The 23,881-nt window shown below is 44.4% G+C and overlaps 3 protein-coding genes across 3 annotated transcripts in view; all 3 read left to right on the plus strand.

Annotated features, from left to right (window-relative positions):
• LOC134841199 (long-chain-fatty-acid--CoA ligase 4-like) overlaps positions 1–23,881 on the plus strand; it is a 454,776-nt gene that overhangs the window by 32,130 nt on the left and 398,765 nt on the right. The gene's annotated exons all lie outside the window — the stretch shown is intronic.
• Positions 941–1,447, plus strand: LOC134841644 (uncharacterized). The gene has a single exon (XM_063857676.1). It carries the CDS (start codon positions 941–943, stop codon positions 1,445–1,447), a length of 507 nt encoding a protein of 168 aa, XP_063713746.1.
• On the plus strand, positions 9,798–10,304 carry LOC134841645 (uncharacterized). The gene has a single exon (XM_063857678.1). The coding sequence runs from the start codon at positions 9,798–9,800 to the stop codon at positions 10,302–10,304; it is 507 nt and encodes a 168-aa protein (XP_063713748.1).

Genomic DNA, 23,881 nt, shown 5'->3' on the forward strand with positions numbered 1-23,881 from the left:
TTTTGCCAATCCGGAAGGGTCCCAAATTTGCCAACCCGGAGGGGTCCTATGTTTTGTCAAAACTTAAGTAGACAAAAGAAAAGTAAATAGTAAAGAATATTAGGTTATTAAGTGTCAGACTAGAAAGCACTGGTAACTTGCCTTTTACAAAGATAAGACTAAAACAAAACAGGTCTAGACCCGGATACTTGCGACACTTAGTCTAAAATGAACAAAAAATTGTCACTGATTTGTGTGGATTGCAATACAAATCGTTTTTTGGAAAAGTGATTGCCTTGAGGATTTGAGTAGGTCTAGCTCGGGCAATCCGTAGGCAGATAGGTAACACAGGACTTGGTGGGTGCATTAGACGCCCACTTGAGAAAATTACCGCCTTCAAGTTTTGTCTGACTGGCTCGGCACCGAACAGGGAAAATTCTTTCTTTAGAAACAATTTCGACTACTGTATTGCGACTAACTATAGTACAAAACACATACGTTTTTCTTTGACAATTTTTAAATTTCGTTCATTTTTGGTTTTAAATCAATAATATCTGGTCTTGATTGGGTAGTGAGCACACTATATTTTAAACATATTGATATTATCGGTTTGTGCTAGCTTCATATCTTTACAACCAATAATCGATCATTGTGAATAAATTGTATATACTCTGTACTGTGATAACATACAAGGATTCGTGGTCACTATTTAAGTGAAACTTTTGGAATTTATTTTGTTGTGTTATTATTATTAGCAGTCAAATAAAAAACACACTAGCAATCGAATTGATAGTGTGGGAAGTGATAAATCAAAAATGAGTCTAAACAAGTCAAGGATACCTAAACTAACTGATAGCTCTAGGAAATTCATACCAGAGAAACAAAGAAAAGCAATGAACGACCCTTTCGTGGAAAGGATCGCACGAACCAGGACGACAAAGGGAAGAACATTTCAGGCGGAATGATTGAAACCAGGAGTCAAAAGTCGTCGGAAGGACAGAAGGCAATGATAGAAGCAGAAGTCCATCCGGACCCTGACATGGATGAGAACCGGGACGGACATGGATCGGAATGGAGTGGAAACAGAAGATTGGCGAGTGAATCTACTCCGGTAGAACAAGGCCCAGATTTTGTCACTTCCACCGGGACTTTAGACCGAGAAGAGATGTCGGAACTGTCCGACATCTCTACTGAAAACGTGGCGACTACAATATCACCCACAGACAACACTATGATGCATGGTGCGACGGAGAAACCGGCGACGTCCTCATCGTTTTCAGAAAGAGTGAAGAAAACTTTGGGAAACTTCTCTCCGTTTACCATGGGAACGGGTACAGGTGATGAAGCAGAAACCCAGGAAGAGGAGGAGGACGATGACGAGCAAGATGACTTCGGATCTCAAGTCAGAGCCTCAATAGTTGGACTTAGGAGAATGATGCATACACCGACGGAGAGACCGGCTCTATAGACCAATTTGGTGTGGTCAGGGCAATAAGCAAGACACAAACGGATCAGGCCAGTCAGGAGACTTTGTGATCATGACGAATTCGGAGATGCGAACTGGGAAGAACAGAAACACAGGGCTATGTAACCAACCTGCGGATCCAGAAGTGGACCATGAAGAGACGTCGAGGCAGAGAATCAAGACCCGAGTCTCGAAAAGCACCAAAATACCTGGAACCGATAGGGTGACACCACTACTTGTGACGCCATTAGTGGACAACGGAGCATCAATTGAAGAAGCCTTGACCAACAAAGTGGACAGCATAGGAGAACAGAATGAAAAGATGTCTTCAAGAATAAGTGAACTAAAGAGGGCAGTCCATGTCGAGAGAGAAAGCCTGCGGCAAGAGATCAACCGCAACAGACAAGAATCTAGCAGAAGCGAAAAACGCTTGAAGGAGAGAACGGATGATCACTTGGCCAAGAACTTGTCGCTAATACGAGGGAAGCTGAGCAGAGTGAATTAAGGCTGAGAGAAGACATCGAGAAGTTGAGAATTCAACAGGAGCAGACTCTTTGCACTCTTGATACGAAGATAGACGCGATGATCGAGAGGCGAACTCAGGCTATCATGGATAAATTGGATGGACTACTAGGAAACAGGAGTGGATCGAAGAATGGGGGACCAAACTCAGGAGAGCCCGACAGGGAGCCGAGAGTGAACTTCAATGAACAACCCAATAGAAGAAGGACATATGGACAAAGGACACTAGAGGAAGGGGCAGTTCATCAAGCTATGCTACAGGGGACAATAGGCCACGAGGCCCAAACAATAGAGGAAGTTCAACTGGCAACAGACTGACCTCAAACGAACGACCGACGCAAGACACACATGCGACTGGGAGATGTGATTCCATGAACTGGAGTCATGGGAATCAAGGAAGAAGTCATCCCACCGATTCGAGCCGGAGGGGAAACCGAGAGCCTCTATCAGGGGGCAATGATTCTCAAGCGGGGCATTCAAGGGATGCGACATCACTGGCCACAGCTTTTGAAACTCTCAACAGGTCCTTGAAAACTTTCCTAACGAGGTTATCTAGAACCAATGAATGCAGTGAAACGTCCAGAAGGATTTTTGCGAAACCAAGATGCTATAAGACGAATCTGATGGCTGTATTGATACCTGCATAGAGGTAATGAAACTGCAGTTTGAAGAGGAGGACTTGACAGAAAAACAAGAATGCAGTGCGCTCACCAGTAACCTGGAAGGTACAGCCCTAAACTGCCCGATGGCCAAAAAGCAAAACCAGTGGGACAATGCTGAGATATTCTTTAAAATCTTGTTAAATCTTTTTGGCTCAGGGGTTGCAAGGACACCAAGCAATGATGCGCTTCGAGAAACGGAAGTAACGAAAGACGAGACGATAGACAAGTTTCTAGACAATTTGGAGATGCTTAGAAGGCGTAGCCAACCAGATGAGTCGAACAGAAAGATGAACCTGGCAGTAGCCTCAAAATTCATCGATGGTGTGAAGAATGATGAGCTTCGAACGATGTTAGCGACAAATTTCACACCACTTTCAACCAATGCGCCAACACCAGAGGAGTTGAGACTCAAGTCGAAAGAACATCTTTTACTGAAGCCTCCATCGAGATCTGGATATTACGAAAACAATTATGGCAATTTTAACAAGGGACCAGCAAACCAAGGTAACAACTGGTACAAACCAAGGGACAATATGGACAAGAGACGCTCTTGTGCAAATTGCAGTTCGACGGACCATCATGTATCAGCATGCCCAACCTACAAACAGGACATGAAAGCAATAGGCTTTAGCCTTGAGGATGAATTTGCGTCAGAGGCCGATCATGAAGATTTCATGAGAGGAAAAATTGCAAAACTCGGCCCAAGGTAACTTTTGTAACTTGGAAGGTCATTTTGAATCGGATTGCCCACAATTTTGGGATGCTTTGGCAGACATCAAGCATCCAAGGCATGAGGAAAGCCAGCATGGCTCGCCTGTTGAGTGAAATGGAGGCAGGCAAGAAAAACCGCAAGAGCTGGCAACAAAGTAGAGGCAGGCAGTAACGGAAGAGATACATGAACCGGAACCGGTGACTGCGGCAGACGATTTCAAAATCGAGTATAAGGCAGCAACAACAGATGCCTTATACAGAGTCCAGCTGGAATTGGTGACAGAGGAGATCAAACAGAAAGTGAAGCTCAAACTAGAGAATGAGAAAACTCAGGAAAAACTAAACGCTTTCGAGGCACCGGAGGTTGACGAAACGAAAGCACCAAGCAGAACCTGAAACTAAACGTTTGAGCCTGAAACTAAACGTAATCTCTGGGCAGACGTTCGGAATGGTGCCACAAGGAAGCAGAATTTAGTCACTAAATTTAGTTGCGGGACATCAGGTTATCAGGAACCTAAGTGAACCCTCAGAGTTCACTATGATGCATTTAGACACAGATGCTGATTACTCAGACAGGTAGAGCCAAGCACTGAGTCGAGGGCTGTGCGAGCGTTGTTGACAACGGTTGGCCCTCGAACAAAGAAATTCCACAGGCGCTACGTGGAAGTCTATGGACCGTATCATGTGATGTTGAACATGACGGGATAAGCATCTACACAAGGACCCACGTAAAAACCGATAGTGACCAAATGAGGCAGATCTATTTGGGTCAGGGAGAACTCAAGGTCCGTAGAATTGGCCATGATGCCATGATGGAGCCAGATGCAGTACACATAGGGTACAAAGCAGATGTGACTGCACATCTGGTAGACACCAATGGGAAGAAAATTGGAGTAACAGGATTACTGGATACAGGAGCAGTGGTAAGCGTGATGCCAATAAAGACTTGGGAAAGAATGGGCTTCACGAGGGAAGATCTAATTCCAACGAACCTCAGATAGGCGGCCGCCAACCGCGGAGCAATCTACGTAGCCGGAAGGACACCAATAACATCCTCCACATGGGAGAACGCGATCTTTGGATGAGCTTCCTGGTGGTTGAGAACTTAGACGACTTAGACCAATTCATCTTGGGCCGCTCCTGCAAAAACCAAATGTCACCCAAAAATGGTACGCAGATGGAAGCGCTGCAGGTGATCTTAAGAGTCTGCGCGCAATACTGCACGGAAAGGCTTTCGGATACAATGTGAAGCCTTCCAAGTGTCAACTCATAGTAAAAGAAAACCGTCGTGACAGCACCATAAAAGAATTCGAAGGCACAAATATTACAATGGTAGACGGTTTTAGAGTCCTTGGATCGGTTATATGAACACCATCAGCATGCGATAAATATATGGAAAACGAAATTGAAAAGACAGCTACTCTAAATGAAAAGCTTTCCAAAATAACTAAAACATCACCACAAAATGCGTACTCCTGCTACACAAAGGGAGTTCAAAGTAAATTAAGCGTTTTACCAGAACAACTCTGGAAGCATTTAAGAAAATGGATGAAATTGAGATAAACGTAAGACAGCAGCTACTTCCTAGTATTACTGGTAATAACCATATAACCGATGAAAATCGCAACCTTTTTGCACTACCACTAAGATTGGGAGGATTATACTTCCTCAGTAACACGGACTTTTCCAGAAATTATGAGTGGTCACAAGCCATTTGTGATCCGTTAGACAACAATGATCCAGAAGTAGCTGAAACGGTAAAAACTCTGATAAATAGAAACATCAAAACTGAGAGACAGAACATCACACTCTCAAAAAAAGCTCAAATTATGGAAAATTGCTCATCAGAAAAAAACTGACAATAAATCTAGCGTCTCAGAAAGGAGCATCGAATTGGCTAAGCGTGCTACTCTTAAAAAGATACAATTTTTCCCTCAACAAATCAGAGTTTAAAAATGGATTACATCTGAGATATAGATGGGAACCACCAAACACCCCGCATACATGCCCATGTGGACAGCCATTCTCACTGACCCACTCTCTACACTGTCCCAAAGTTGGATACACTCACCTAAGACATAATGAAATTCGCGATACCTTTGGAACACTCCTGGACAAAAAACAGCCACTACTGAAGATGACGCTCGACTTGACATCAAGGCAAATGGAATCTGGGGATGCCGATTCAGTTAGCTTTTTTCGATGTAAAAATTTTCAACCCCCATGCTAAATCCTGCCCCAAAACTATATATGACGCCTACAAATATCCTGAGAGTGTCAAAACATTAAAATACCAACAAAAAATTCTGGATGTGGAACACAGCAGCTTTGTTTCACTAATTTTTGCATGTACTGGAGGAGCAGCACCAGCTCTACAAAAACCATCCAGAAACTAGCAGAGAAACTAAGTGAATCATACTCGGACACAATAAAATTTACAAGAACGAAAATAAGTTGTGCACTTCTGAGGAGTGCAATCCTCTGCCTTAGGCGGTGCAAAAATCTAAAACAAAACATCCAACATAGACAATTGGACAAAAAATTATCAAACGTTAGCACAGCCTAAATATTCCCTGACAGAAAACCCTAAGGCCAAAAAAAAAACTTAAGTTCAGTTGAATAGACTTCTGAATGGACTTCTACCTGAATAGATTCCTCAATATTGGACTTCTGAATAGATTTCTCCTGAATGGACTTCTAGCTTAGTTGTTTTTGAACACCTTTCAAAGTCGCAGGGAATTTACCCACTCCATATACAGTTTTCGTTACATTTCGTTTCATTTTCGTTACACCTCCCGATACATGTACAAAAATGCAAAGTCAGAATTCGAAATTTTATTGTGACATCGGTGTGGGAAAATTAACGGTTTTAACGAATTAGAGGTCTTAATCGTTTATTTTGACAAACGCGGAAGGGTTAATTTGGAGTTTCATATTAATTTTTAAAAATTCGTTCAAAAAGAAAGACACGTGACAATGTCGAAATTTCGCACCAACTGAAACGGCGAAACCACAATAACAATTAGTCTCAAACAGAGAACAACACAGAACTCGTGAGAAATAGCAATGAACGGAGATTGTGATCGAGACTAAGGAAAAACTTAACAAAAACCATTCTGAGTTTTAACGATTGTGCCGCTACAATCGTTACAACGCGAATCCCGAGAATAAGGAAGGGTGTTGGGACGGCGTGTCCAGCCTTCCTGAAAGAAATAAGGACATTATTTCCCCGGATTCCAGAATCCGGAGGGGTCTCGGGAGGAGAACGAAAACTGTATTTTATAAATTTTTAGCTTCCTGGTCTTGTCTTGACTTGAACTAATAACATCTAAATTCGTTTTCAGATCATGAGAAGCTAGGAGTTGAAGGAAAGGGTTGATCATCAGTCTTGTGGTCTGGGGATACTGAGACCCAGCCATGAGCTCACTATTTTTGCATAAAATTAAGTTAATTAGAGCGTTCTGATTGAAGCCGGAAACGGTAAAGTTTTTTGTCGACCCGATGTTAGAAAAACTACCAAAAGAACTGGCTTTGGCAGAGATGGTGAAAAGCATGAAGAGATGTGTTTAGACGCTGGCCAGTCATTTTAGAACCTAGTTTTATTTTCCGTTGATATGTACTTCCGGGCGAATGTTACATAGATGTTCTTATGGCGCTCCTGGGTGGGCTTCTATTCTAACATCATCACCGGCAGAACCGTTAACGAGCTCTCCGCGCCGAGCGGATGCTCACAACAAGGCCCTAACTACCGAGGCGGAAGGGTAGTTTGGAACGCGGAAGCCCTCCGGATTCCCGTGAATAGCTTTTTAACCAAGTTAAGACCGAAGTTTCACCTACTAGGAAGAGTGGGGGGATTGGTCGTCCCGTCGTTCCCTGAGAGGTTTGTGACCAAAAACACTTAAAGCTATACAGGAAACCAAACAAAAATTGGTATAGTACCTAAGAAAAACAAAAAATCAGAAGAAATCATCCCCCCAGACGAGATGTGATCCGACCCCTCCCGTTTGTTGGGTATCGTTAAAAAGTTTTGTATCCCTTTTGGTACAAAAAGTAAGATATCAATCTGTGGGGGGCTCGACAGTGACTGCATTGTAGTGACCCTTCAACGAATTGCGAATTTCCTAGTTAAGCACCTTAATTCGGGATTTGAACAAACCCGGAGGGGTTTTATATAAAAACACAGCAAGCAGACCGGTTTTTAGGGTCAAATTAGCGACATTTTGATCCCCCCGCAAATCGCGATTTTTGAGATATCGATTTTTTTGAAACTGAAAAAAGCGCAAAATTAGTATGTTTTATCGTAACTGTACTAGTATAATAGATAGAACCGGTTGAGTTTAGTTCAGAAGTGGTTGGAACTGATTGGGTACCAAAAACCGAATTTTCTTGAATTTTGAAAAAACGAAACGCTACAAAATAATAAAACTTTTTGAAATTGTTTAAGTTAGGACATTAAAAACTGTTGTTCGGATAACGTTCACTAGTGAATCGACAGGTTTTAAAACCCGTTTGCCGATAACCTTCCGGGTTACAGTGAAATCGGACTTAACGTGTTTGATTTAGTGGACTCATCTATCCCGAAGGGTCCAAATAGCATTTTTTTGGCAAATTTTTTCAGCTGGAACCTTTTAGATTGAGTCTTTTGCATTGAAATAGAGTAATATAGGCATTTTGAGCTCGGATCATTAATTTTTAGGTCGAAAAAAATAGAATTGCGAAAAAAGTTAGGCGGAACCTGTAAGAGAGAAAATTTTTTGACTTTAGAAAAAAGACGTTTTGATTAATAACTTTGAAACTACTGGACAAATTCAGTTGATCTTGGTACCATAGATCAAAAATTAGATGAACTTACTCATAGAACTTTCAATTATTCGAAAAAATAAGAGTGAAGTTATTTTCAAGATTGTTTTAAGCAAAATTACCAATTAGTGAAGGTAGACCCTTCACGTTTTGTAAAAAAATTTTTTTGGAAAGCCCTTTTACTTCTACCAAAGGGTAGTAAAGGTTGAATAAGGTAGCTTTACGCTGTTTTAGACAACATGAAAGGGCTGAGGAACCCAGAAAACCATAGTCGAGGCAAGACTGATCTGGTTATAAAACCATTCACAGTTGAATAGAATAGTAAAATAAGAGGCTCAATGTTTAAGAGGGTCCTGTTTTTGCCAATCCGGAAGGGTCCCAATTTTGCCAATCCGGAAGGGTCCCAAATTTTCCAATCCGGAAGAGTTCCAAATTAGCCAACCCGGTAGTTAGAAGACCCTTCACAGTTGTGTAAAAAGTAAATTAAGAGGCTTAACTACGATCCGGAAGGGCCTAGGGATGGAAAATACATCCTTCCTAGTTAGTTCCTACAGCATAATAGTATCCGAGAACGTATTTGGAAGGGTCTCTTCTCTATTGAAAATTTTAAAAGGCCCGAAAAGGCCATTTTTACAAACCCGGAGGGGTCCAAATCCCGAAGGGTCCTAATTTTGCCAATCCGAAGGGTCCTATTTTTGCCAATCCAGAAGGGTCCCAATTTTGCCAATCCGGAAGGGTCCCAAATTTGCCAACCAGGAGGGGTCCTATGTTTTGTCAAAACTTAAGTAGATTAAAGAAAAGTAAATAGTAAAGAATATTAGGTTATTAAGTGTCAGACTAGAAAGCACTGGTAACTTGCCTTTTACAAAGATAAGACTAAAACAAAACAGGTCTAGACCCGGATACTTGCGACACTTAGTCTAAAATGAACAAAAAATTGTCACTGATTTGTGTGGATTGCAATACAATTCGTTTTTTGGAAAAGTGATTGCCTTGAGGATTTGAGTAGGTCTAGCTCGGGCAATCCGTAGGCAGATAGGTAACACAGGACTTGGTGGGTGCATTAGACGCCCACTTGAGAAAATTACCGCCTTCAAGTTTTGTCTGACTGGCTCGGCACCGAACAGGGAAAATTCTTTCTTTAGAAACAATTTCGACTACTGTATTGCGACTAACTATAGTACAAAACACATACGTTTTTCTTTGACAATTTTTAAATTTCGTTCATTTTTGGTTTTAAATCAATAATATCTGGTCTTGATTGGGTAGTGAGCACACTATATTTTAAACATATTGATATCATCGGTTTGTGCTAGCTTCATATCTTTACAACCAATAATCGATCATTGTGAATAAATTGTATATACTCTGTACTGTGATAACATACAAGGATTCGTGGTCACTATTTAAGTGAAACTTTTGGAATTTATTTTGTTGTGCTATTATTATTAGCAGTCAAATAATAAACACATTAGCAATCGAATTGATAGTGTGGGAAGTGATAAATCAAAAATGAGTCTAAACAAGTCAAGGATACCTAAACTAACTGATAGCTCTAGGAAATTCATACCAGAGAAACAAAGAAAAGCAATGAACGACCCTTTCGTGGAAAGGATCGCACGAACCCGGACGACAAAGGGAAGAACATTTCAGGCGGAATGATTGAAACCAGGAGTCAAAAGTCGTCGGAAGGACAGAAGGCAATGATAGAAGCAGAAGTCCATCCGGACCCTGACATGGATGAGAACCGGGACGGACATGGATCGGAATGGAGTGGAAACAGAAGATTGGCGAGTGAAACTACTCCGGTAGAACAAGGCCCAGATTTTGTCACTTCCACCGGGACTTTAGACCGAGAAGAGATGTCGGAACTGTCCGACATCTCTACTGAAAACGTGGCGACTACAAGATCACCCACAGACAACACTATGATGCATGGTGCGACGGAGAAACCGGCGACGTCCTCATCGTTTTCAGAAAGAGTGAAGAAAACTTTGGGAAACTTCTCTCCGTTTACCATGGGAACGGGTACAGGTGATGAAGCAGAAACCCAGGAAGAGGAGGAGGACGATGACGAGCAAGATGACTTCGGATCTCAAGTCAGAGTCTCAATAGTTGGACTCAGGAGAATGATGCATACACCGACGGAGAGACCGGCTCTATAGACCAATTTGGTGTGGTCAGGACAATAAGCAAGACACAAACGGATCAGGCCAGTCAGGAGACTTTGTGACCATGACGAATTTGGAGATGCGAACTGGGAAGAACAGAAACACAGGGCTATGTAACCAACCTGCGGATCCAGAAGTGGACCATGAAGAGACGTCGAGGCAGAGAATCAAGACCCGAGTCTCGACCAGCACCGAGCTACCTGGAACCGATAGGGTGACACCACTACTTGTGACGCCATTAGTGGACAACGGAGCATCACTTGAAGAAGCCTTGACCATCATAGTGGACAGCATAGGAGAACAGAATGAAAAGATGTCTTCAAGAATAAGTGAACTAGAGAGGGCAGTTCACGTCGAGAGAGAAAGCCTGCGGCAAGAGATCAACCGCAACAGACAAGAATCTAGCAGAAGCGAAAAACGCTTGAAGGAGAGAACGGATGATCACTTGGCCAAGAACTTGTCGCTAATACGAGGGAAGCTGAGCAGAGTGAATTAAGGCTGAGAGAAGACATCGAGAAGTTGAGATTTCAATAGGAGCAGACTCTTTGGACTCTTGATACAAAGATAGACGCGATGATGGAGAGGCGAACTCAGGCTATCATGGATAAATTGGATGGACTACTAGGAAACAGGAGTGGATCGAAGAATGAGGGACCAAACTCAGGAGAGCCCGACAGGGAGCCGAGAGTGAACTTCAATGAACAACCCAATAGAAGAAGGACATATGGACAAAGGACACTAGAGGAAGGGGCAGTTCATCAAGCTATGCTACAGGGGACAAAAGGCCACGAGGCCCAAACATCAGAGGAAGTTCAACTGGCAACAGACTGACCTCAAACGAACGACCGACGCAAGACACACATGCGACTGGGAGATGTGATTCCATGAACTGGAGTCATGGGAATCAAGGAAGAAGTCATCCCACCGATTCGAGCCGGAGGGAAAACCGAGAGCCTCTATCAGGGGGCAATGATTCTCAAGCGGGGCATTCAAGGGATGCGACATCACTGACCACGGCCTTTGAACCTCTCAACAGGTCCTTGGAAACATTCCTAACGAGGTTATCTAGAACCATTGAAGGGTTTTTAGGAAACCAAGATGCTATAAAGACGAATCTGATGGCTGTGTTGATACCTGCATAGAGGTAATGAAACTGCAGTTTGAAGAGGAGCACTTGACAGAAAAACAAGAATGCAGTGCGCTCACCAGTAACCTGGAAGGTACAGCCCTAAACTGCCCGATGGCCAAAAAGCAATACCAGTGGGACACTGCTGAGAAAATCTTTAAAATCTTGTTTTTTTGGCTCAGGGGTGCAAGGACACCAAGCAATGATGCGCTTCGAGAAACGGAATCAACAAAAGACGAGACGATAGACAAGTTTCTAGACAATTTGGAGATGCTTAGAAGGCGTAGCCAACCAGATGAGTCGAACAGAAAGATGAACCTGGCAGTAGCCTCAAAATTCATCGATGGTGTGAAGAATGATGAGCTTCGAACGATGTTAGCGACACATTACACACCACTTTCAACCAATGCGCCAACATCAGAGGAGTTGAGACTCAAGTCAAAAGAACATCTTTTACTGAAGCCTCCATCGAGATCTGGATATTAAAAAAATAACTATGGCATTTTTAACAAGGGACCAGCAAACCAAGGTAACAACTGGTACAAACAAAGGGACAATATGGACAAGAGACGCTCTTGTGCAAATTGCAGTTCGACGGACCATCATGTGTCAGCATGCCCAACCTACAAACAGGGCATGAAAGCAATATGCTTTAGCCTTGAGGATGTAGTTGCGTCAGAGGCTGATCATGAAGATTTCATGAGAGGAAAAATTGCAAAACTCGGCCCAAGGTGTTTCTTTTGTAACTTGGAAGGTCATTTTGAATCGGATTGCCCACAATTTTGGGATGATGTGGCAGACATCAAGCATCCAAGGCATGAGGAAGATTTATCGGTTGTGAAAGCCAGCATGGCTCGCCTGTTGAGTGAAATGGAGGCAGGTAAGAGAAACCGCAAGAGCTGTTAACAAAGTAGAGCAGGTAGTAACGGAAGAGATACATGAACCGGAACCGGTGACTGCGGCAGACGATTTCAAAATCGAGTATAAGGCAGCAACAACAGATGCCTTATACAGAGTCCAGCTGGAATTGGTGACAAAGGAGATCAAACAGAAAGTGAAGCTCAAACTAGAGAATGAGAAAACTCAGGAAAAGCTAAAGGCCTTCGAGGCACCGGAGGTTGACGAAACGAAAGCACCAAGCAATTTGAGCCTGAAACTAAACGTAATCTCTGGGCAGACGTTCGGAATGGTGCCACAACGAAGCAGAATTTAGTCACTAAATTTAGTTGCGGGACATCAGGTTATCAGGAACCTAAGTGAACCCTCAGACTTCACTATGATGCATTTAGACACAGATGCTGATTACTCAGACAGGTAGAGCCAAGCACTGAGTCGAGGGCTGTGCGAGCGTTGTTGACAACGGTTGGCCCTCGAACGGGCGCTACGTGGAAGTCTAAGGACCGTATCAAGTGATGTTGAACGTTGACGGGATAAGCATCTACATTAGGTCCTACGTAAAAACCGATAGTGACCAAATGGGGCAGATCTATTTCGGTCAGGAAGAACTCAAGGTCCGTAGAATTGGCCATGATGCCATGATGGAGCCAGATGCAGTACACATAGGGTACAAAGCAGATGTGACTGCACATCTGCTAGACACCAATGGGAAGAAAATTGGAGTAACAGGATTACTGGATACAGGAGCAGTGGTAAGCGTGATGCCAATAAAGATTTGGGAAAGAATGGGCTTCACGAGGGAAGATCTAATTCCAACGAACCTCAGATAGGCGGCCTCCAACCGCGGAGCAATCTACGTAGCCGGAAGGACACCAATAACGGTCCTCCACATGGGAGAACGCGATCTTTGGATGAGCTTCCTGGTGGTTGAGAACTTAGACGACTCAGACCAATTCATCTTGGGCCGTGATTTTATCCGGAATTTCGATGTGATGATTGACTTGAAAAACGGCCTAATAAGGATTAGAAATCCGGACTGGAAGTATGTTAAGAGACCAATTAATAGAATAATAACAGATGAAAAAAAGGTACCAATTTTTTTTGCAAGAAAAGTAAAACTACAGCCGGGACAAGCTGTAATAGCAATTTTTAGGATGAGAAATATAAATTCTTTAAGTGATACTAAACAGGTTTGTCTGGTACCCAACCCAAATAGTCAAAGCTCGGTGACTTTAGGCCGGAGCTTTTCAGAAACGCGAAACGGGCTGTGTGCCAGTGTGTTGTTGAACACACTGGACAAGACGGTTTCGATCCAGCGTGGAAAGAAACTTGGTTACACTTTGCCGATGAAGACCGACTATGAGGAGACACAAAACTTGAAGAGATATAACGTGAAAGACTGCCCGAATCATGCTGATAAAGAAAAATTTTTAAAGATAATTGATGAATTTGAAGCTATTAATAAACTGTTTTCAAGGAAATCCGAATTTTCCGGACCGAATTTTAGAATATGAACCATATGAACTTGAATCCGACAAACCGGTTTTTCCGGAGAGAGAACACTTGAGAGGGATAGGTGAGGGAGATTTTGAATCATTAAGGGCGGTTTTAAATCGGAACGCGGACGTATTTTCAAGACATAAGGCGGATATCGGTTGTTGCAACTTTGTCGAACACGAAATAGAATTAGAGAAAGGCGCCATTCCTCATAGGGAAGGCGCAAGGCGAATGACGCCTCATTAATCGCAAGCGTGCCGAGCGGAAATAGAAATGTTGCTCGAATACGATATATTAGAACCCTCGAAATCACCTTGGGCTTGCGGGGTAGTCATGGCCAAGAAGAAGGGGGGAAGTTTAGGTTCTGTTGCGACTTTCGTTACCTGAACGCAGTGATAATAAAAAATGCATACCCAATACCGCGAATAGACGAGAGCCTCTCGAAACTTGGTGACGCCAAGTTCTTCACCACACTGGACTTGGGTTCTTTTTTCTGACAGGTATCTCTGCGGAAAAAGGACAGAGAAAAGACCGGATTCGCATATGAATTGGGGTTTTACCAGTGGACGCGGATGCCCTTTGGCTTGTGCAACGCAACGGTGACTTTTCAAAGACTGTTGGCTCAGGCTTTGACCAGAGTAACGAAGTACAGGAACCTTTGATGGGTTATGTGGATGACGTGGACATAGCAACACCCACCTTGGACACCTTGGAAGACCACATTGATCGGCTCGATGAGGTCTTTGGTTGCATAAAAAGAGCAGGCTTGAAATGCAAACCATCAAAATGTGAAGTCCTTAGCGATTCAATCAAGTATCTGGGAAGAACAGGCATGGCGTAAGACCGGACACGGAAGCAGTGGAGGCTGTGTTGACATGAAAGGCTCCCAGAACGGACACACAACGCATGAGCTTCCAAGGGTGTGCCATTTATTACCATGAGTTCATAAAAGGATACACAGACAAGGTGTATCCCATGCAAAAACTGATGCGCAACAAAGGAAAGAAGTTCGAATGGAACGAGGAAGCTCAAGCTGCCTTCGAGAACATGAAGAGGGAACTGTGCGAAGCGCCAGTGGTGGGCATGCCTACAAAGATGGGCATGTTTATTCTTGACACAGATGCATCAGTAGTAGCCATCTCAGGAATACTGCATCAAGAGAAGGAGTGGAAGGGGCGAACAGTTCTCCGTCCCATCGCATATAGCAGTAAAGTGTTGAGTGACTCTGAAATGAAATATGGTGCATCAAAGGCAGAAAGGTTTGCAGTGGTCACATTCGTGGAGAAAAACCGCGCATACTTGAGGAGCGCTCCCTTTAAGTTACGCGTGGACAATAGAGCGTTATATAGTTCAAGACGTACTCGATGGACCAGAGCTATATTGGTCGGTGGATAGTCAGATAAGACGGCTACCACATGATAATCGAGCACAGGATGCGTGACAATCACCAGAATGCTGACAGCCTCAGCAAGAAGACTGAGTTTTATTAAAGTTTAGAACAGAAACAAACCAATCAGGCGGAAATCAAGGAAGGGTTCTCATTTCTGAACAAGGAAACTTATGAGGGGCTTCCCTTGACGAGATGGTTGGACAAATCTGGACATCAGATTCCGGGACACTCCGAGTTACCGGTGAAAAAGACAGCGGAAATTAAGATTTTATCAAAGAAGGACCCGGTGCCTTTGGATCTGTTGCTACGTTCGAACCTGGTCCAACAGGAACTCTCTCGTATGAACATAAACAGCCTCTCATTGCTGGATAAAACGGTGCAGGTCACTCCGCAAGTGATGCGGATGCTGGGTGAAAGGTTGGAGAGAGAAGTGACTAGAGGTGACCCCGAGTGAGTAGCAGCCATGGTATCGCTAACAGTCAGTGAGAAAATAAAGATAGAGCCATCAAGACGTCAACACACGGAAAATTAAAGGAATTGTAGGACAATAGTTCAGCAACTAGTATCATCGATGCCCCAAAACGCCTTGACAAGTACATCCTACAAACGAAAAGAACAGGTGAAAGGAACACAAAGGAAAATCGTCACCTTTGAGGATCAAGATCAGTAGGGCGAAGAGGTTGGAAAAAACATGGGGCTAGAAAATTTGTCCGGGGAGAAGGAAGTTGATGGGAATAAGCAAGTTTAGCAACAAGACCCGTGACAAGAAAGTTTGTCCGGGGAGTCAGGTGTAGAGGAAAATGTTCAATGTGAGGAGCAAGACCTGAGGGATAAAAGTTTGTCCGGGGAGTTCAGATGGATGAGCAGAGCGCATAAAACTGATCCCGAAGAAGGAACATGCTCAGTGACAGATTCTTCCGTTGATGACGACTCGAGGAATTCAGGAATTGACACTTACTCAGACAGGAACTCGAGCACAGGATCGGAATTGTCAGACCTAGCGATCCACATGTTGCTAGTGGAGACTCGATCAAGAGACCTGGACAGAGAGGTATATCAAGACCCTGACAGTGATCGCTACTTGGTACCCAGCGAAACAGTCACTGACAAGGCAGCGGATGATCCAGAAACAATAGCGGTATCGAAACGATCGATGAGTTTGTAGCCGCAGAAAGAATTAGTCAGGACTGATCATCAGCCCTTCAGGCAAGAGACAGAACCATTGGCGAAACTTTGATGCGTGAAGATGGAAGATGACACGCATCAGCCCGATGAAAGGAATAGTCAATCGAGGGTGATGAAGACGTACTTGAAGGCGAGATACAGACTCTCAGACCTACTAAGAGCACAAATAAATGACCGCATGACGAGTAAGTTGTAAAGGTGGATCGAAAATCGAACACCAGACAAAGGTGAACTGGAGGAAGACAGTTACAGTTTTCTGAGACAGTACTTTATGCAAAAAGAGGGAAGGTTATTTCTGAACAAGGACGGGATCATGGCTTGTAAGAGAAGAGAAGAAGACAAAGTCCTGTACAAATATTACGCGATAATGTTGCCGCAACTCTATCAGAGAGAGTTTTTATTCAAGTCGCATAATCAGATGGGCCATCAGGTAATTGACAAAGTATACCAGAGGATTCTGAAGCGCTTTGAGTGGCCTGGGATGAAGAAGGCATGCGAGAAATGGGTAACAGCATGTCTGTCATGCCAACAGGTCAAGAGTCCAGGGAAAGTGCTATTTCCTTTGCAGTCGATCGAGTAATCTGAATTCAACGAGGTGGTGCATATTGACCACCAGCAAATATGTATGACAGACAGTGGCTATAATCAAGTCTTGGTCATGATAGACCACTTCACGAAGTATGCAGGGGCCGTCCCCTGCATAACTGCCTCAGCAGAAGAGACATGCGATCATCTAATCAAAACGTGGATAGCGAGACATGGTTGTTCGATGACGTTTCAATCGGAAAACGGAACAGCTTTCGTGGGAGAACTTACGAATGAGCTGATGAGATGCTCAGAGGTGGCTCAAGCTCACTCCACGACATACCATCCCCAGACGAATGGCTTCAACAAGAACTAAACGACTTGTGTAGACGGAACACTCAGCAGGCACAGGCAAGGCAGAGGAAAATGATATTAAAAAGCAGCTGGTGCGAAAGCTTACTCGGTAGGAGACTACGTATGGTTATTTCAAAACGTTATACACAGAAATGAACGAAAAAGCTCTTGAAGAAGTGAAGGGGAACCCTTCATGATTACGGAAGTGCACCAGGAGGGACGTTTTTACAGACTGAGTACTGGCCGAGCCGCTCACTACGAAAATACTAGACCACACAACCCATCTACGGAAGACTGGTGTATACCTGCAGACATGGAAGAGAAGGATTATCTGATGATGGACCCTGCCTGCGAGGTCAATGAGAAGGGCACCAGGGGAAAGAATGATGGGAATGAGGTCGTAGAGGAAGGATCAAGTCGACCACTGGACCAGGATCCCAATGAGGTGATTGAAGCAGATGAAGAAATCTTACCCTAAGCAGAAGAGGACTCCGAACAGATGGAGGTCCCCAAGAATTTGGAACCAGATCTTCGGTTTACGAAACAGACTCGACAGAGTGACAGGACAAGACTCGCGGAGAAATACAATCCTTACGAAGATGACTTCGTAGTGGACAGAATAGATCTGAAGAAGATAGTGGAAGAATTGGTAGGTCTAGAAAAAATAACTGTGTCACAAGACATCGATGTAGTCGACGACCGCGACGAGGAGTGGATCGATGATCGGTCTAAGCCCGAGGTAGAATTCGACGACGAGCTACAGCAATCTTACGAACAAGACTTGGCGAATCTGCGTGTCTTCGAATGGCTGAACGAAATGACGTCCAACCTAAAGGAGACCAGTGTCACGATTCAAGATGTAGACCGTCAGAGCATGAAATACAAAAAAACCGAAAGGGATGATCCTTCCTGGGCTGCCCAGGAAAGGCAATTACTCATTCCTACATCCAACCTTGATTTAATATCCGGTATGCGATTGACGGGGACGTCGATGGATATTTTTGTGCGGGGAGTAGGGGTAGGACTTACCCACACTGAAAAATTATTAATAAAAAAATCAAGAATAGCAAGAGAGACAGGTAATCTAGAAGCAGAAATAGCGAGGACCCTAAGAAACCGGACAAAAGGAGAGTAGTTGAGTCATATTTTAAATTGCCAAATGAGTACTCAAAAAGCATAATATTGACACTTAAGATTTTATACTTACAAATAGAACATGTGCGACAGCGATTACAGCGGACATGAGTTTTAGGACAGCGTTGGCAGCAGATTTTAAGAGACAATATAAAAACTTTAAGAGACAACATTTATTTTGGAACCAAAGACCAGGAATAGGAGGCGTAGCAGCCTTGCCTCCGGCGGCGTCGCAGATACCGAGAAGGTATTTATGCTTCTTGGTGACGAGGGCGACAGAGAAGCGGCACGTGGACCCGGAAGACTTGGTCTTGTCCATGACGAGACTGAGAGACTCCCTTGTGGAAAGGGAGGTAAAGGATCTCTCGCTTCCAGTATATGACCCGAATCGAGGACGACTGCATCCACGGGAGCTGTATGCACTGATACACGTAATCTTTTCTGATGCCAACATACAAGTATACTTACATAAGAAATATTATTTTAGTATAGGCTGAGCTTAGGTTGTATGCAGGAAGGTGTCATACTATGTGTGTAGTGTGTGATATGTGTGTTTTGTTTTGTTATTAAGACCCTGGGTACGAAGGGATTAGTGACCATGAACAATCGAATGACGATCTTAGAAATAGATCCAAATTTTGGACGCTCCATTCATAGGTCGAATTCCAAAATTTTAGCAAAAAACTGATTTTAATACATTTCCAGATCAAAATCTTTTTATATGACTGTTTTAAATAAATTTTAATACAAAATTTGAGTAATGGTGACAAATGTGATATTCGTGACCTCTTTTCTAGATCCTGATTGATCATTTATTTATTCATCAGATTTCAATTGAACAAACTGTTAATCAAACCGAATCTAACTTCAATTTGAATGAATTGATGGACCTAGCGGTGGCATATGTAGGACTGATGATAGATGCGATCTATCGTCGGCTAATGGATCGAGACTTTGCTCTGGAGGACCCAGAGCTAGTCAAGTTGCTGGTCGCCTTAATAAACATCTTAGGGCTTGATAACCGCGGGGACCGCCCACTTAATCCTTATTGATGGCCGCATATGGAGAAAGAGGAGCATTAGACCGCCCAACCATGAGGGTAATGAGGTGGAGAAACGGGGCTCTTTCAGGAAGTGACTTGGCGAAAGAGCCTGGGTTGGGAAGTTGCAGGACCTACCAACCAGGTGAGATGCCTCTGCCAACCAAGCCTAGGCCTGGTCTGAGAAGAATGCATCAGGAGATGAACAGCGAGGCTGCCTCGCCTAGTTCACAATTGAGAGCAGCTGTGCCACCAAAGAGGTCGAGAGTAGAAGAAGAAGTTCAGACGAACGAGACGTTGCAAGATCTCAACGGAACGATGCAAGAACTGGAGAAGACCCGAAGGAGCTAGATCAAGTGACTAAGACTATGATCAGTGTAGAAGAAGACAGGGACATGTGGAAGAAACAGTTTGAAGATTGTACGAAGAAGCAGGGTCAAGAAATAGAACGCTTGAGGCAAGAATCGGAACGGTTGGCGTTGACGACGGCAGTAGAAAAAGCGATACCTGCAAAGAATGTTCCTCGTGGGCAGTCCCCGATGGAGCTCCTAACGCCTCGCGAACTAATACAGACGACGGACGTGCGACCTCCGACTACGGCAGGGAGAGTGACGATGCCAGACCCAAGTGATACTCTAGGCGACCCAATCGTGGAGCAGACGGTGCGGAAGTTGATAGAAACAGCTGGACTAGTCGCTAATAGGAATGCGCAGGTTCCGGGGTGACTGTACCCTATGGAAGAATCGACGACCCGGGCAGAGTGGAACTCTCCCGAGAAACGATAAAGAAAACGGGAGTTGACAGTGTCACATTACCAGCAAAGACAGCTGGAGCCCCTGAGAGAAAAACACGAAATTTGCCGATGAAGAAAGTGTCCCGAGTGTTTGATGTGCAGAAGAACAACCAGCTGAAAAATAATTTCACAGGAGTTACGGAAGCGGATCCGCGAGCCTGCTTTAATCGATCGATCTAGAGTCCGGCGATACTCACCGCAGCTCGGGACAACTCATATCATACTGGGTGACAGTTTGGTGAGAGTTCTCCAAAACCTGAGACCATCTTGGATCCCCACGGTGATGGCCTTTGGAGGTGCCACGATAGCCCAGCTATTTCGAATAGTAGAGCTAATGAACCCAGGGAGGATCATTAACATAATGATCCTAATAGGGACAAACAACGTGTCCAGAGGCTCAGACGATGAAGAGGCACAATGGGAATCGATGATGGTGTGCCGATTCACACCTCTCTGGCAAAAATTCAATTGCGCGGTACTGACCGTCTGCACCGTACCGATGAGCACGAGAACGTTGACATCGACAGGAAGGAGGCACAACGAAGGAGTCATCAGGTGGAACAACATACTGAGAAATCTGGCGAATCGGAAGGCTGGACGGATGATCCTTATGGACATTGATCACGAGCTCAGAGCTATGGATCAGGCCAGACTAACCACCGATGGGATTCACTTTGATAGTATAGAAAGACAAGCCTGGATGAACCGAATCTTAGAGGAGCGACTGGATGAAATGGAGGTCGAGGTCTTTGACACGGGAGTGCTAAAGAAATAAGAAACGACGAATGAGCCGGCACTCTCAACCTTCGGGCCCCCTAACCTAGAAACACGTCTGGGAGCGGTCCTACAGGCCGCAAAGCTGTAGCGAGCCAGGGCAAAGAATGGACGTACAGGACCGATTGGGAGAAGCGGCAGCAAGAAAAACCATTCATCCAAGGCGAAGATTAGCCTGTCAACCCGACTACGGAGACAACAAGTACCTCGAGACCAGAAACGAGACCGGAAAAGAGATCGGAGACAAGATCAGAGAGGAGCGATGACCAGACAGAAGCTATTTGATGTGAACGAGGCCCATACCTTCTCCCTGGCATGTCTATAAACAGGACCTGATGAAATTGAACCTTCAGACGGTAAGGTTTGCAGCCGATGCCATAAGGATGCTAAATGGAGCGAGACTATCCGTCAACGGACTGTACTCAATCGCAGGTGTGGACTGGTTGATAGCAGCTGGCATCAATTTCAGCTCTACGACCACCTTAAGATTCGCTGATTTAGAGCGACTGCCCTCTAACAACAAATTGGGTCCAGTAAATGCAAGACCTTTGCAAGAAGCGAAACTGAATCATCGTGAAGGAAATTGAGAAGAAAGGCCCGGAAGATTCTTGACAACGAGGGCACCAATAGGACAACATGTGACAATGTTCAAGCAAATTCGAGCACTTCCATGTCATGTAAAAGAAAGGGCGTACCCGAAACAGATGACCCATGAAGGCGATGTTCAGAGATATGGTGGGATGAAGATGATTAGGAAAGACGAGACCATCTTTGCAGCGTATGATAAAGCAGAACTGAGAAAAGCAATGAATATGATAGTTGCGAACTCAAACTTCGTACATACCTCCAAGTCTTTGTTTTGGCCTGATGTTATAATGTTGGCTGCGGTCGACCTGGACCTAATGCAGTCGGTGTCAATGGCAATCGGGGTACAACGACGGACGGAAATGAACCCAATCACGATCGTATTTGCCGGCATAAATGACCATCTACACAGTAGGGGTTTCCTGAGCAGACTAAAAGAGCCTAAAACGGCCGAAGAAGCAGTATGGCCAGCTATAAAGGATATTCTCGAATCGATGAAAGACGTAATGGATACGCTGAAAGGAGGTGCATTCCCAAGATAACACCGAGAGCTGTGTTTGCACTGTCTCCCCGATGGACTGAAGTTTGTATATGCGATGGTGGCGTTGCTCTCGGAAGGGTTATATGTTGTGATCACATCTGTCTCGAATCGCGGAATAGAGATGGAGAACGTAACACCACTTAGGGTGGAATTACCTGCGGTGTGGTCTGACATCTCGAATGCGATGCGAGGATTTAAGGACCATTCACTACACATGTTAGTGTTAGACGAAGTACTGGGGTTGGAACTGTCCAACTTCAGCCGACAACTTAAACTGAAACCAGGAATTGACGATGACCATCGAGTAATGGTAGCGACGTCTAACGACTTATGGTTCCGAGGAATGGAAATAAAAGAGGAAGGAGAAAGAAAGAATAATTCCAAGGAGACGAGAGCTCACTTGGAAGCGATGGTCTCGAGAACGAAACCAGAGGCTAACAAGTGGTTGCACTTGACCCCTCGAATAGCCGCATTGGGCACGGACGCTTTGGAGCGAGGCCCAGTGATGATCAGGAAGATCCATGCGTACCTGGTGAAAGAGGTAAACCTGGCCGAAAATGCTGAAGATAAGTCAGCCGAGTTTGTAAACAGAGTGTGCCAAGTTCCCTGGAAGCTTTCTGGACACAGAATGTGAAGGGAGAAGAAGGTTTTGACTGGACTGACAGCATGCTGGAAGGGTTGGGAGCCGGATGTACCGCGTCCTTCATGGCGAAAGTTTACCCATCGTTTTCTCGATACCTGATTAAAGAGTTCCTCCAAGCAGTCGTAGAAGTATCGATCGTGGAACTACTAGCCCTGTTCGTGACGTTTGGAGCGGAGAATTTTGTGAGAGGACCAGTGATACTGCTCACCGAAGGAGTGCAGAATTTGCCATTAGAGGGACTTCTCACGCTAATTGCGATAACGCACGGGAACTTGGGAGGATTGATGAAACTGACACGCTACCCGGAGCAGATGAGAGAGAGCGTGAGGAGGTTTGACGTGAAGCGACCCACTGATTCCTGGATCAAGATAAGAGATCTGCGACATACTCTTATCCAGTACCTCCTGCAGCAGAATCGCTTTGGTACAGGAGAGGATGAGACGATTCAAAAAGAAGAAGACGTGCGACGTCATAATGGGGGCATGCCACTGTTAACTGACTTGAGCCTGGCCATGAGGATGGATCCCTTAGCACTGATCAGAGGAGCCACGGATTTCGTGACATTGATATACGGTCCGGCAGTCACGTTTGCATTCCCTGATGTTAAGTTGGAGGCATACAGGAGCTCGTTGTTGCACCTGAACCTCATATCAGCAGTGGACGGAATTGCACTTAACTGGTGTGAACAGCACGCACTTAGAGAGATGATGAGTGAGGACTTGTTATTCGCGAAAATATCAGAGCCGGAGATGACTGTCATAAATTTTGATGATCATTTCCGTGATAGGATGGGAGAAGTGGATAGAGGGCACATCGAGGTTTTCTCAAAGCTCTGGAGTCTAAGGCCGTACAATATGACGAAGGGCGAAGTCAAAAGAATTCCTCGACTCACTGCATCATATCACAAATTGGGAGAAGAAACGAAAAGCTGGGGTGAATACAAGAAACTGCCAGAAGATATCCCTGAATTTCGCTTGATTGGAAGGATGTTGCTCAGAGCAGACTCCCTAGTACAAACCCCTAGGTTGAGAGCCTTCGAGACTAACGAAAGGAGGATAGCGAAATTCTCCGAGATGATGGACCCGTGC

Source organism: Symsagittifera roscoffensis, chromosome 3, assembly GCF_963678635.1.
Source record: "Symsagittifera roscoffensis chromosome 3, txSymRosc1.1, whole genome shotgun sequence".
Classification (NCBI taxonomy): Eukaryota; Metazoa; Xenacoelomorpha; order Acoela; family Convolutidae; genus Symsagittifera; species Symsagittifera roscoffensis.

What these genes read in the sequence shown, in the direction of transcription:
- LOC134841644 (XM_063857676.1), top strand. Translation starts at nt 941, where the DNA reads ATGATTGAAACCAGGAGTCAAAAGTCGTCGGAAGGACAGAAGGCAATG.
- LOC134841645 (XM_063857678.1), top strand. Translation starts at nt 9,798, where the DNA reads ATGATTGAAACCAGGAGTCAAAAGTCGTCGGAAGGACAGAAGGCAATG.